At 44.6% G+C, this 15,353-nt stretch overlaps 1 protein-coding gene across 1 annotated transcript in view; it reads right to left on the bottom strand.

Annotated features, from left to right (window-relative positions):
- The window catches only part of LOC124622874 (furin-like protease 2), a 790,830-nt gene that overhangs the window by 116,545 nt on the left and 658,932 nt on the right, over positions 1-15,353 (bottom strand). The window contains exon 11 of the mRNA XM_047148668.1: positions 14,488-14,605. Coding sequence (XP_047004624.1) covers positions 14,488-14,605 — 118 coding nt within the window. The remainder of the gene's footprint in view (positions 1-14,487; positions 14,606-15,353) is intronic.

The raw sequence follows: 15,353 nt of genomic DNA, 5'->3' as shown, positions 1-15,353 counted from the left end.
GGCGACCGAGACGTGCGAACAATGGCACCCCATACCATCACGCCGGTTGAACCCCTCCTTACACGAGGCATCACAACAACGTTTTACCAGCCAACGCTGGTCAACTGCTGTTTGTGTGAGAAAAATCGGTTGGAATCTTTCCTCATGTCAGCACGTTGTAGGTGTCGCCACCTGCGCCAACCTTGTGTGAATGCTCTGAAAAGCTAACCATTTGCATATCACATCATCCTCCTGCTGTCGGTTAAATTTCGCGTCTGTTGCACGTCATCTTTGTGGTGTAGCAATTTTAATGGCCAGTAGTGTATATAAAATGTGCCATAAATGTTAAAACTGAGACATACTGCAAAGGGGTCTCGCGTATCCGAGCCCTCGAATGGAACCGCTGTGCACTGAAGAGCGAAAGAAACTGGTACACCCACTTAATATCGCGTAGGGCCACCACGATCAAGAGAACTGGCGCAACACGACGTGGCATGGACTCGACTAATGTCGGATGTAGGTGCTCGAATGAACTGACACCCTGAATCCTACAGGGCTGCCCATAAATACGTAACAGTACAGGTGGGTGGAGACCTCTTCTGATCAGCACGTTGCAAGGTATCACAGCTTTGCTCAATAATGTTCGTGTCTGGGGCGTTTGGTGGCCAGTGGAAGTGTTTAATCGCAGAAGAGTGTTCCTGAAGCCACTCTGTAGCAATTCTGGACGTGTGAGGTGTCGCATTGTCCTACTAGAGTTGTCCTAGTCTGTCGAAATGCACGATGGACATGAATGGATGCAGGTGATCAGACAGGATGCTTACGTACGAGTCACCGGTCAGAGATGAATCTAGACGTATCAGGGGTAACATATCACTCTAATTGCTCACGCCTCACACCATTACAGAGCCTCCACCAGACTGAACAGTCCCCCACTGACATGCAGTGTCCATGGATTGATGAGGTTGCCTCCAAACCCGTACGCGTCCACCCTCTCGATACAATCTGAAATCAGACCCGTCCGAACAGGTAACATGTTTCCAGTCATCAGCTATCTTATGCCGTTGTTGACGGGGCAGTCGAGGCTTAAAGCTTTGTGTGGTGCAGTCATCAAGGGTAAACGAGTGGGCCTTAGATGCCGAAAGCGCATATTGATGATGTTTCGTTCAATGCTTCGCACGCTGACTCTTTTTGATGGTCCTACATCGAAATCGGCAGAAATTTTCGGAATGAATGGACTTCTGTCAGGTTGAACGATTCTCTTCAGTCGACGTTGGTCCCGTTCTTGCAGAATCTTTTTGTGGCCGCAGCGATGTCGGAGATTGTTATGTTTTACCGGATTATTGATATTCACGGCACACTCGTGAAAGGGTCGCACCGGAAAATCCCCACTTCATCGCTACCTCGGAGATGCTGTGTCCCATCCCTTGTACGATGATTATAATACCACGTTCAAACTCACTTAAATTAGGATAAGCTGCCATTGTAGCAGCAGTAACCGATGTACAACTGCGTCAGACACTTGTTGTCTTATATAGGCATTGCCGACCACAGCGCCGTATTCTGAGTGTTAGCATTTCAATATGCATGCCTATATCTTTTTTTTTGGCGCTTCAGTGTAATACAATAGTCAGTATAACACTGTAGTAGCTACTGACGGAATAGGGGTCCTGTTAGTTTCGGACAGTATCACAGAGGATATTATTATCGACTACAATACTACTTTCAGTACATTTCTCTTCGTAACATGATTTATTCACGGTAAACTCCATGGAAGCACATGCTTTTCTAGCGCCTGCTTGTCAGTTCGCTTGTTTTTTATACGATGCAAAATTTGAGTGCTTGAAAATGACAAACAAACTTATTTATATATATATATATATATATATATATATATAGAAAACGCTAAAAAGTAATACCAATCTTGCGAAGAACGGTTCGATTGCTAAGCGGCAGCCATTTAGGCCTAATCCAAATACGTTCGTCAAAATGAGTGTGTTTCGACATCGTCGAAAAAAAAGCCGACTGTACAGCGCTGGCAATCGTGATAAAAGGTTTGGTCAGTTTCAATGTTAAAAAACAGAAGTTGAAACTTACAGCTCTTGTTTTTCTCAAAACAAAATTCTTCAAGTCGTCGGAAGCTATAGCTCATTAAATATACATTTAATTACATTACACTTTAATGTAACTTGTGGAGTTGCCGTTCTTTCTACTGTAGTGTGTAGGAATTTTGCCATGTATTTTAGTTTTGATTCGCGATGCACCTTTTTATAAGGAATATGTTGCCTTCACATTTTTTTATTTCAGAGAGCGACCATTTTGTTAGAATCCACTTCTTTAAGCATTTCTTCCTACAACGCTAGACAATAGCATCAGTTTCAAATCAGTTTTTGGAAGTTTGGTCTAGGTTCTAAATTGGACCATTCAGAGCTAGTATTAACCGCTTTCGCATTTCCCGAAGACCTTTCATCGTCTATGTTGTGTAGCGTGTTCTGGACGAACGATTTTTACTAAAAAATATACATAATACAATCTTACGTGCTTACAAAAAAGTGTAAGGCCAGTTTTGTGATACATCTGTTATTTTATTGAAAAAATCGTGAATATCTATTCGAAAACGTAGCGTCACCTTAGTCAACCCCCTTAAAGAACGTAAGGAACTTCCTATGGATACTTTCGATAATGTCAATTGTTGCAAGGTGTGAGTCCTTAAATCGTCCCGTCTTAAAGAGTATCCCAGGATTCGGCAGAACTGAAACTTAAAGCCTTCTGACGATATGTAGGTGACATGCCTGTAGTATCCCCACGGTCAGGAACTGTCGCGCTTTTTGCGTCATCTGAATTCAGTCCAAGAGAATATTCAACGTATGAGGGAAGTGGAGAAAATTGGCTGCCTGCCGTTTATGGGCATCTCGGTCAGTCAGAAAGTGGACTGATGTTTTGGACGGTCCGTTTGCAGCACTTCGAGACATACAGACCTGTATAATGTAGGGGCCTACCTGTCACCAACCATTACAGACTACGAGCGTCCGTCTCCACGTCAGATCAGCACGGCTTCAGAGAATACGAAACGTGATTCCCCGTACGATCAAGAGGAGAAGGTGCGGTTCGAGTCAAGAGCGTTCTTCCCGTATGTCGGCAATAATTCGTGGGCATTAGAAAAAAACAAATGTGAACATTATGTCAGAGTCATCTTCCTGCCACCTACAAAAACCTATGCACTTCTGGAACTGGTAAAGGACGATGTGGGTCGCGAAGGGCTCGAATATACAGAATACCTTGCCAGTGTGGCGAGGTTATGCACACGAATGCTCCACCTGGCTCTGCATATGCATCTCTATCGAGCGTCTGTTGTTCATGTATCAAAACCAGCAGATGCTACTCAGCGCCTCCAGTTTTGTTAGTGGCCGTGCACTGAGATAACAATAAAAAGCTTGGACATGGATCTGTTCTTTATGTCTGGTGAAGCCTGATTTCACCTGCGAGGCTGTGTCAACTCACAGGATCAAATTTTCTGGGCAGCAGCGAATCCGCACAGCCTCCACGAAATATCACTGCGTGATCAGAAGGGTGCAGTTTTGAGTCTAATGTCTGCACGCTGCATTATTGGTCCCATCCTCTTTCATCAGACGCTGACTTCGGCGCGTTACATTGCTATCATTTTGAAATCATTTGTGGCAGCACTAACGAAGGAGGAGAAGACCATACAGTTACTTCCAACAGGATGGGGCAACTGCCCATACAGACGCCGAGCCTTGGAGCACATTTACACAATCTTCAGGTCTTACAGAGCTGTCAGCAGAGGTCAGTCTTGTCTCGACTCTACCTGATCACGCAGGTCACCTGATCTGTCAGTGTTTGATTACTTCGTGCGGAGAGCCGTTAAGTCTGTATCGCAACAACATTCAAAGTCATCAGGAACTGCAAAAGAGCATTTCGGTTGAGACCGCAGCAATTCCACCAGTCCATCTTCGATTTGCATTTAGCAGCTTGCTGACGAGGACCCAGAGAAACCAAGAGATCAAGGGTGGTCACTTTCAACATCTGCTGTAATCAGGTTAGTATTGTATTTCTTTTCCACTGCTTTGTTTCTATGTACCTTGGACTCTAGGCTACTTTCACTAGCCGCACCTTATAGAAGTGTTCGAAAATATGTTAATATAACATAGAATAAGTTCCATGGTACTAGATGGAACTCTAGAGGGTAAAAACTGTGCTGTAGCGAAAGAGGGAGATAGGAATTCATCCACCAAATAATTCAGGATGTAAAGTGCAGCCGGCCGCGGTGGTCCAGCGGTTCTAGGCGCTCAGTCCGGAACCGCCCGACTGCTACGGTCGCAGGTTCGAATCCTGCCTCGGGCATGGATGTGTGTGTTGTCCTTAGGTTAGTTAGGTTTAAGTAGTTCTAAGTTCTAGGGGACTGATGACCACAGATGTTAAGTCCCATAGTGCTCAGAGCCATTTGAACCATTTTTTGTAAAGTGCAAGTGAGGTTCTGGAATGAAATGGTTCGCACAGGATGGGATTTCACGGCGGGACTCATCAAACCACTAAGAAAAAAAAACAAAAAACAACTTCTTCAATGGTGTCTTTTACTGCTGCAATGCACACTTCTGAGTCACAATTTCATCATCACGGGCTCGTACGCGAGCACTTTCATTGTGATGTCAATATGCCAAAAACGGATAGCTGCTGGTTTTGTTGGTTCCCTTTTAATACTACTGTTTGTTAACATTGTGAGACCAAGAAGGGGACATGTGGCTACAACGAAAATTAATCCACGGAATAGGTATACCATATTACAAAAATTACTGGAATTACAGAACTTCACGTGCACTTTTACAGAGACAAATCAGTACGGTGTGAAGGCAGGCACCAAGTGCTGCAATCAGAAACTCTAGAAGTCGTAGGACGGAATCAGAGATGGCATGGACACGCCACTGAGGATCGCCAAAAGTTGTAGCAGGACCAGATAGAACATTTTTCCGTTTGACCAGTTACCAGACATGTTCGCTGTGCCACATGTGAAACAAATTAACTGGTCAGGGAAGCAGTGGCATCCTTCGTGCAACATATGACAATGTCCTGGTAAAATAGAGCGTGAGAAGTTGCCTGCAGGAGGAGCGACTGCTGCAAACATTGCCCTCAATATGTAGGAGGCGGGATCGCACGTTGTAGCCAATGGCGCCCCAAACCACCACACTTGGCTTGTATCAACTACGCCGCTCAATAACAGTGTCAGCCCGATTGCGTTCAATAAGGTAGCGTCCAACACCGTATCCGGCTGCCACTACATCACATATTGAAGCAATATTCGACGGGAAACACTATGTTTGGTACACAGCTTGCAAGCGGCGCCATTCACGCGCTCGTTTCCATTACTGCTGCTGGGGGTTTCTGGTCAGTGGAAACCGGCGCATAAAGTGCGTGCTACCAGCCCGGCAATCAGGAGAGGACGTCTAACAGTCGACCGTCGACACAGACGTGTCAACAACCGTATGTGTGCTTCAACGTGGAACGGAACATTGCTGTTAAATCTATTCTGTCGGTTATGACCATGCTGACAAGACGGCGGTAATCCTGCGCTATGGTGACACTGCGTAGTCTACTACCAACTCGTTGTTGTATACAACACCCTTCGATCCACTGGTTCCACAAACACAAATAGTAGAAGCAGCGTGCCTTGTGGAAGGTACAGTGGCACAGTACGACAAACCCTTTTCTCAGAGGTCACAATCTCACGAGTTGCGACATCGTTGCAGCAAAATTTTCTCGGTGATACAGGAACATATTTACAAGTTCTCTATTCCACCACTTACTAACTTTTTTACATGTAATAGTTTATTAATTAATTTCAGGTCTTCTTTTCCAGTATTGTGGCACGAAGTACAACAATAATTTCAAGACCTTTTAAACAAAACAAAAAAAAAAAAAATACACTTGCGAAACTACCCTGCACCCCATAATTAAAAGATCGTTATTTCCAAACCTAGTGATTTCAAACCATTGCAACACAGCTATTTGAAATTAGCCCTTCCTCCGCAATAGTGCTTCAGCACGAAGATGTCGACATATTCGAACGAAAGGCAAGAGCTCAGAAATTCATGTGAGGGGTAAGGTTGGTTAATGATGTTACATTGGCACCAGATTGCACCACAGTTCTGCCCAGTGTCACATTATGGGCAGGACGTCATACTCTCTCTTACCCACATTTCGCGCTTTCTCTGACGCTTCTGAAATGGATGTAAGAACCGCGACACCCAGCGTTAAATCATACTGTTTTCTTTTAGGTGGTCGAGAAGAACGTTACAAATACACAGTTTCTAAGAATAGCCACGAAGAGGACTGGCGGTGGCATAAAGCACGTCAGTGAAAACAACTCTTTAGTTGGGGCATTGACCTTGTTATGGCGTAAAGTCAAGCGCCAGCACGCCAGTCGGGAACGACATGGAAGAGAAGGCTGTGAGAGGAAGTCAGCCAATCGCGTGCTGACTGGACCTCCCTCCAGGACGACAACGCGACAACAGTGGCCCGTATGTGAAGAGAACTGGGACGGCCCAGTGGAATACTAGCTTCAAGATTACCCTCTTGGGTAGCAGCGTCAACGTTAGGCGCTTCGATAGCAGTTCAGGACAGACCTTTGTCAGTTAGCGATCAGCGGTCGCTGCAAAGACTGATTATTTCGTTTGTCACCCTTTGCTTGCGACACATCTGTGTAGTTGCCAAAGCTAAGTATTGTACTTTATTAGATGTAATAAAACTCATTCATACGATTTTTTTATTGTTTGTCTGGTCTCGATGAGGTGTAAGAATGCCAACGCGACAACTTGTTCACGTTTCATGTCCAGAGCCACTAGGTGCCACGGTTCTATTTTGTCGTCGCCTTTTGTGTTTTGTTCGCTCCTTAATTCTACCTTATGTTTTCTTTCAGGGGGTGTGTTCATATGTTTTAATAGTGTCTCTTACAGAGTTTTTACTAATCAGTGTTTCCTGGTGGGTGTTGCTGAAATTTTCTTGGCTTGTGTGCTTATTTTTCTTTCTTGCATTGTCTGTTTATTGCATTTTCCTGTTCCAAAATGAGTAACCCACCTGTCCCACCCCTGATCAGCCGCCACGGCTACAAGCTATAGATACAGCGCAGCTAACACAGATTTACAGTTTCAGACGCAACATACTGCAACCCTTCATACCACAGTACAGCAGTTATCGGCGAACGAAACACCTAAAGCTGAGCAACAGACAGCAACTTAAGCTCCGAGTGCCGCACCGCCTTTTCGCCAGTTTGACGAAACGAAAGAGGAATGGCCCTACTGGTTGCAACAGTGTGAAGCCCACGTAATTGTTCACACAGTATAAGGTACTGTGAAACTACATTACTTTTTGTCAACGGCAGGACGTGCAACCTTTCACCTCGTTCAGAAAGTGTTCGCTAACGCCACTTCGAGTAAACTTTCCTGTGAATAGTTTACAGGTCCTCTAACTAACTATTATGACCAACAAGTGAATGTGGTGGCAGTTGGTACCAATTCTTTCGTTGCAAGAAAAGGTCAGAACAAACTTATTGTGAGTGGCTAACAGATTTGCAATGTATGCCGACAAAGTGCAAATTCAAATATGCTTGTGGTGCTTTATATATTCAGATAATACGTTGCGTGATGCTTTCGTCTACAATGTACCTGATGTCGAACTTATACAACTGATTTTGAAAGAGTCAGATCCATCATTTTGACGCGGAATGTAAGCTCTCGCTCAGTGTGATTAAGGTGCCGTAGCGGGGAATAAATTTGAACAGCTGACAATTTGTCCGGTTGCATCATCATTTGCTCACGACCAGCCTAGTACGCAGCAACAGCACTCGCGTAGAAAACCACGTAAACAGTTCTCTAAACAGGTGGATATATTGGTGAAAAGAATTAGGTTATGCCCTCAGTGCTCTTCATGGCACAAACACGAAGACTGCCCATCCAGACAAGCACAGTATTACGCTTGTGGTAAGGAAGGCCACGTACAGTCCGGATGTCTGCAACGGAATAAGCATAAGAATTTGGTCCGATCACAAAAATTTAGTCAAAAGGGACACATAATCAATGCATTGTATTCAAAGCCTACTGCAGGCGTTAGCAAAACTAGCAAGCAAACAGTTTCTTCAGTGCTACGCCGGTCCAACATACGTTTTGTTCATTTGCTCTTAGTGAAAAAAAAATATGACATTTTAGTTGGACACGAGTGCCTGTGTTACACTGCTGTCAGGCTCCTCATGCTTGTCTAAACTAGCCTGCACCTGACGGCTTATAATGGATAAGACATTCCCGTTCCGGAAAATGTACTTTGTCTGCCGTGTATCTCTCGCATTCGCAAACTGAGACTTTCACTATGCTACAATCACGTGATTGTGAGAAAAAATTTGGACTCGACTCGTTTTATTTGCTTAGCTTTCAAATTCAGGACTATGTTTTGTCAGTGAGTGATTCAATGCCTAAGACAGAGTAGCTAGCTTGCTGAAAGATTTCCCTGAACTCTCTATAAGGGTTTAGGCAAGGCTAATGATTTTGTTGCACATATTACTATGAAACACAATGCTTAGCCGCCATTTTGCCGTTCTACAACTGTTCCCATTGCATTGCGGGATAAAGTAGCTGCTGAACTTAAAGAATTGCAAGAGAGCGGAATTACTGCTCCCGTACAAGCTAGTCAATGGGCGAGTCCACTGGTCTTGCTCTCCAAATTTTCAGGTCGCATTCGCCTCTATTTCGACTTTAAGTTTACAGTCAGCCCATAAACTGTGACTGATACTTATCCATTGCCATGCCCAGTGGATCTCAAGGACCGTACAACTGAAGAACACTGCAGATTTGCGTGCTTTGTTTGGTCTGCTATCTGATGCGGGACTAAAGAGGTGACTGGAATAGTATGATTTCTTTTTAAAACTGAGTTGATGTATCTTGGTCATGTCATGAAAAGTCAAGGTGTACATCATCTTCAGTCACATTTGTTCGCCATACGGGACCCGCCAGTTCCTCGCAATGTCAAAGAATTGCAGTCAGACTTGGGGAAAAATAACTATTATATTCGATTCATACCGAAGGCTTCTCCACTGCATAGCTTGCGTCGCAAGGATGTCCCCTTTGTTTGGACAGATGAGTGTCAAGTAGCTTTTCAAAAGCTTAAAAATGCAATGCTCAGTGATGGATGCTTGATTCACTTTGATCCTGGCAGTCCAGTCGTGTTGCAATTTTACGCTTCCCCTTATGCATCGGCACAGTGCTTTCGCACAGATTTGGTGCTTTCGCACGTATTTGGTGATAAAGACATGTCTATTGCTTTCGCATCAAGAAGCGTTGTCCAAAGGTCAGTGTAACTCTTCACAAATAGAGAAAGAGACACTGGCGATTGTGTATGGTGTCAAAAAATTCCACCACTATTTGAATGGCGTAAAATTCTACTTAGTAAGGGATCACAAGCCATAGCAGTCCTTGCTTCGTCCGATGAAGCCGCTACCTGTACGATCTGCCCAAAAATTGCAAAGATGGACCTTCTTATTATCTCAATACCAGTACGAGATTGTGCATCGTCCGACAGCTCAACACGGTCATGTGGACGCAGTTTCACGTCTTCCGATCGGCCCTGATACTGACTAGGACACCTCTGCATCATCTTCTTGTCACATCGATGCTCAGGATTCTGAAATGGTTCAGGCTTTTCCGCTGAACTACAGGATAACTGCACATGCGACGGAAGCTGATTCAAATTTGAACATTTTGCTGACACATATTCGCACATCTAGGGCTCGCTCATTGTATCGTATAAAGAACAGTGTAGTGCGCCGATACTCTGCACGTCGGCATAACCTCGCTGTATAACAAGGTGTGATTCTTGTTCAAAATGAGAGAGAATAGTCACGTGTGTTGATCACCAAAGCTTTGCAGAAAGAAGTGTGGCAGTTACTTCACCAAGAACACTGGGGGGTTATTCGTCCGAAACAGTTCGCGCGTCGATACTGTACTTGGCAGGGTATGGAGACCCAAATAGAACAGAGGACGTCACAGTGTCACATATGTGCGGAAAATCAGTCCGCTCTGCCACAAAAATTCTTTGCTTGGCCTAAGTCGCTATCACCATGGCAACGATTGCACATTGACTTTGTGGGATCTTTTCGAAGGGTCATTTGTTGATTGTGGTAGACTCACATAGCAAGTTTCCTTTTGCTGTGTCAAGGATCTTGACAACGTCACGTGGCACAATTCAGGCCTTGTCCTCTATTTTTCGCCTTAGAGGTTGCCTCAAGTCATAGTGTCGGACAATGACCCTCAGTTCACTAAAATGAATTTGAAACATTCTGTGAACGAAATCACATACAGCATCGAACTCATCCACAGTCCATCAGCGAAGCGGAACGTTTTGTCAGAACCTCCAAGCAGCAAATGGCCCATCTTTTCAACGCTCACACCAGGGGTCAGGCATTACAACTGTATGTCGCCTCCTATCGTTCGCATCCACGAGATCGACCGTCGATAGCGGACTTGTTTCACGGCCTCCGCCATCGGACTCTGCTCCATCTGATCCACCCTTCTCAGCATCCGGCGCCGGAGGAAGGTCGCAAATATTGCTTCGCGCGGCATGATATTGTATTTTTCAGGGTTTTTAGAGGCAGCAGGTGGTGGGCGCTATGCATGATCTTTCGTCAGCTTGGCGCATGCCTTTATCACATTTCAGGCCCAGGTGGATTGCAGCAACGAAACCATAATCAAATTCGGCACTGTCATGTGCATGGTGATCTTCCTGTATCTTTTCCCCCAGATTCACGATTACCGAGGACAGCGCGGCCACAGCAGCCGCCAGAGGCGACATCACGACACCGCCCGACGACAGCATGGAGACGGAGCCTTCGCCTATTCCTCCTCCTCCTTCCAATGGAGCTGGTCCTTTCCACGCCGCAGCAGCCGACGCTTTCTACATTGTGGTGTGGGCCTCAGGATGTGGATGCGTACGCTTCTGGGCGTTTTCCGGGGTAGTTTCCACTAGAGTGAAGGCGGATGGCGTGATACGACCGGAAGTTCAATGTCCCCTGCAGCCTCAGTTTACGGTCCATCAGAGCGTCCACGCTCCTACCTCCCCTCCCGTAGTCGTCCTCGATATACGACGACAGTCAGTCATTATGGGGGAGGGGGCGGGGCGAAGTTACAGCGTAAAGTCAAGCTCCATCACGCCAGTTGGGAATTACAGGAAGAGAAGCCTGGGAGTCGAAGTCAGCCAATCGCATGTTGACCGAACGGCAACGGAACAGCAACAGCCGGTATGTGAAGAGGACATAAGCGCCGCGACCGACTGGTTACGGTCCAGTTCAATACCAGCTTCAAGATTACCCATTTGGATAGCAGCGTGAATGTTAGGCACTTCGATAGCACTTCAGGACAGACTTTTGTCTCTTAGAGATCAGCGGTCAGTGCTAAGACCGATTATTTTGTATGTCGACCTTTGCTTGCGAAACATCTGCGTGATTGCCAAATTCAGTATTTATTTGGTTAGTTGTAATAAAACTCATTCATACGACATTTTTGATAGTTTGTCTAACGAAACGAGTACGCAGGCTTCCTAGACAGATTCCTACACATTACGCGCCGCGAGGGATTGGCCGAGCGGTCTTAAGGCGCTGCTCAGTCATGGACTGTGCGGTGGTCCCGGCGGAGGTTCGAGTCCTCCCTCGGGCATGGGTGTGTGTGTTTGTCCTTAGGATAATTTAGGTTAAGTAGTCTGTAAGCTTAGGGACTGATGACGTTAGAAGTTAAGTCCCATAAGATTTCATACTCACATTAGGTTAATTTTTAGAAACTTGCAGACAAGTTTGCAAAGAGCCACGTTTCTACGAAGGTGAGCTGGACAGACGTGTGACAGTATTGGCAGACAGCATGTAGTTGTAGATATGACTAACGACTGCATTCAAATAAACATCAGATTTCTCGACATGAGCGCTGCGGAATCGAACTGATATGTAACAGCCCGCCGTCGAATATACTAATGCAAGTGATGCTTCACGGAGATCTGATGTACATTATTTACTGTGCGTGAACTATCTAACAGCTTCCGCGTAGGACAACTTATTAGCTTTGTTGGTAAGCTAATAATGTGTTCTGTTTAATGTGACTCCAAAGCACGAGGATCGTCATTACTGACTAAAATTAATAACCTGATACATATTTTTAATTATGCTTAACTTATTTTCTCCCGTTTCCACTTAATATTATTCTGATATTGCGTCCTTTGACCTCTACGAGGCATGCCGGTACTGTTTTGGTTGTTTCCTTTTCCCTTGTCGGGTTTGCACCTTATTACTGTTGCGTACTACTAGCCGTCCGGTCACACAAGGAGGCGTGGGACCTTAAGCACTTACGTGCAGGCCTTCCCCACACTTCGACTCATCTTCTGATATAAGAGTGATTCAGGACATTTCTACTTAGTGTTACGATATGCACATGATATCACAGTGAAACCTCTTTCAGATGTTTCTGCTACAGCGTAAACAACGTGTGGAACAGACGTCACTGTCATGTCATATACAAAAGTAAGTAATAAAATTCGAATACAATCATGAGTGGCATATTGTCATCATAGTGACGTTCCTTGCATGATAACTGTGGCTTCGAACCACCCTTGACATAGTGAAGGAACCTATTTTCGGTATAGTGCCTCGACTGAACATTGTGCTCTGAACACCAACTGTGGGCCAGTAACTCCTTTAATGCAAGTCGGGTTGAGCTTAAAGGAAACAGATGGGGTACAACGCTCATGCACTTCCATATTTACAGCAGTTGTGAAACTATTTTGGTCCTACTTTGCGGAAGAGCGTATCTACTTAGTACAAAGAGCGGATGCTTTGGTTTGTGTTGGTTGGGGTTCACCTATGAACACCGGGCGTCGGTGTTGACCTGGGACGTGATGGCACACATCCTCAGACACATATGGAATAGAACAACGACAACATTTATTTAGCATTACGACGTACACTGTGATGACAAGCTGAACTGTAGAGAATCTTGACGTCTAGTATTAGTTGTAAGGCAACATGGTGTTGAGAATTGTCGAATCTAGCAACTGCGATGTCCTGAGCAAATCTATAATTATTTTGTTAGTGCGTGTTGTAGGCATATTGGATTTAAGTGAGTTGTTTATGTCCGCTACCTTTTTGACGACGTGGCTCAAAGTACAGGGCTGGCATAAGCAGTTTCATGGTTTACACTTCATTTCAGTACTAGAAACTGCTACCTCTTTGATTCAGCACGTAAGTTAGTCACTGAAGGTATTTTACCGATTATTTCTCTTTTAGGATGATAGAGAACCGAGTCTTTCCTCGCTTCTCGCTGTTCAAAGCTAATAGAAAAAAAACTTGATTAAGTGTCCTGGGCCTAACGATTCACGGACACTTTACTGGTATGACATGCATTGCTCATCCGTCGCCATTACATGCAAATCGAATTTTTCGTAAATATGCAGTTAAGGGTCTGTGAAAGAATTTTAATTTCTATTAACTGGCTTTCGGAAAGTGCCCATACTCCCATCTCAACGGTGAAATCTTAATTGTGACGACACGGCCGTGAGAACAACACAACACCCAGTCACCGAGCGGAGAAAATGTCTGATCAAGTTGGGAACAGAACTCGGTCCCCTACTGTTAACAATCCGCCGCGCTTATACGAAATGAAGTGATGTCGATCTTTTGAGGAGAGCGGCGACATTGATCTCAAAAGTACTAATAGAAAGCATTGTCCGCATTTTGATGGATTGGATTCGCAGAGCATGTTTAGTTGTTAATAAAAATTACAGGAATGAATCATTTCAAGATTTGACATATTCCTTCTTGAGACCATTAGAATCCACATGTGTTTGGTAATTATTCATATAAACCATTATTCGAATCTAAATAATCTTCTGTATTCTATACTTCCGTCAACGCAGCGTGCCTCTCATCCCTGCATACCGCACTTACGGAATGTCAGAACACAATCCTGCAAACTTTCGTTCCAGTACTTCACATGAACTTTCAAATCGGTAAGTACTGTTGCGATATCAGCACCTTCAGCTGATTTAACATCTTAATTTTTTCTGACTTTGGAAACGATCCAAGAGTGTGAAGCACACACTGGCAATTACTGACATAAATCTGCTGTTGTTGCTATGGAGTTTGTAACGATCTTCATGGAGAAATGTTCTTAAATACTGTCGTACATTTGCTAGATCCTGACTTTAAGAAAATATGGTTTTTTTCTGCCTGTTCTCGGGATCTTACGGACATCTCAGGTGTACTACTCATATAAGACGGATTAAAAACAACATACTCTTAAATAACAAAAAATGGACCTCTTTATGGTCTATCGTTCCTCATAGTGTATTGTGAAATTTTCATTCATCAAAATAGCCGGTCTATATCTACTACAATAAAATTAGACGCTGATGCTCGTTTCGCGTCGTAGTCTGAGACCTGATCAAAGAGAGTTGATAGCTTCTCGATGATCTCACCTGTCCTCGTTGATCTCTTGGGATTTGCAGATGTGCTGCGTAGGCACGTTGGTCCACTTCTCCGCTAGGGCCACCATGGCGCCTGCATCCATCAGGCCGTAACCAAACTTGTGGCTAACTGAAACAAGCGACAGAAATATTTCACCACAGGTGTGCCACAGTAACCAAATTACATCTCAGTAAAGTACACACTTTTCTTAAAGATAATGAGTCAGTTTAAGCCTTGGATAACGTACACGTGGTAACACCCACCTTTATTCCATATCTAGTAACAGTCTGTAAGAGAAATATACTTAAAGTACACATCCATAAACTGTAAGCTTTTTTTATTTTTTACAGCTTCTACTCTCTGTAGCACCTGCTAGTCCCATGGAAGTTATTCCCTGAAGTCACAACGTATGTCCTACAGCACTACTTTCTTCCCGTCAAACCGAGTGAGGTGGCGCAGTGGCTAGCACACTGGAGTCGCATTCGTGACGACGATGGTTCAATCCCCCGTTCAGCCATCCTGATTTAGGTTTTCCGTGATTTCCCTAAATCACTACAGGCAAATGCCGGGATGGTTCCTTTGAAAGGCCACGGCCCACTTCCTTCCCCGTCCTTCCCTAATCAGATGAGACCGATGACCTCGCTGTTTGGTCTCCTCCCCCAAAGAAACCAACCCCCTCTTTCCGTCAATGTGTTCCATACGTTCCGTTCTCCACCGATTCTGCGGGGATGCTCCTCATTCATTATATTATCAGACCGTCTACTTGTCAACATTCCTCTGTAGTACCAAATCTCAAATGCTTCGATTCTCTTGTGTCGTTCCTGTTTTTCACAGTCCATGTTACACTAAACGGTGTGTTCTAAACATACATTCTTAG

This window comes from Schistocerca americana, chromosome 7 (assembly GCF_021461395.2).
Source record: "Schistocerca americana isolate TAMUIC-IGC-003095 chromosome 7, iqSchAmer2.1, whole genome shotgun sequence".
Taxonomy (NCBI): Eukaryota; Metazoa; Arthropoda; class Insecta; order Orthoptera; family Acrididae; genus Schistocerca; species Schistocerca americana.
This window is presented reverse-complemented; position numbering and strand designations above follow the sequence as displayed.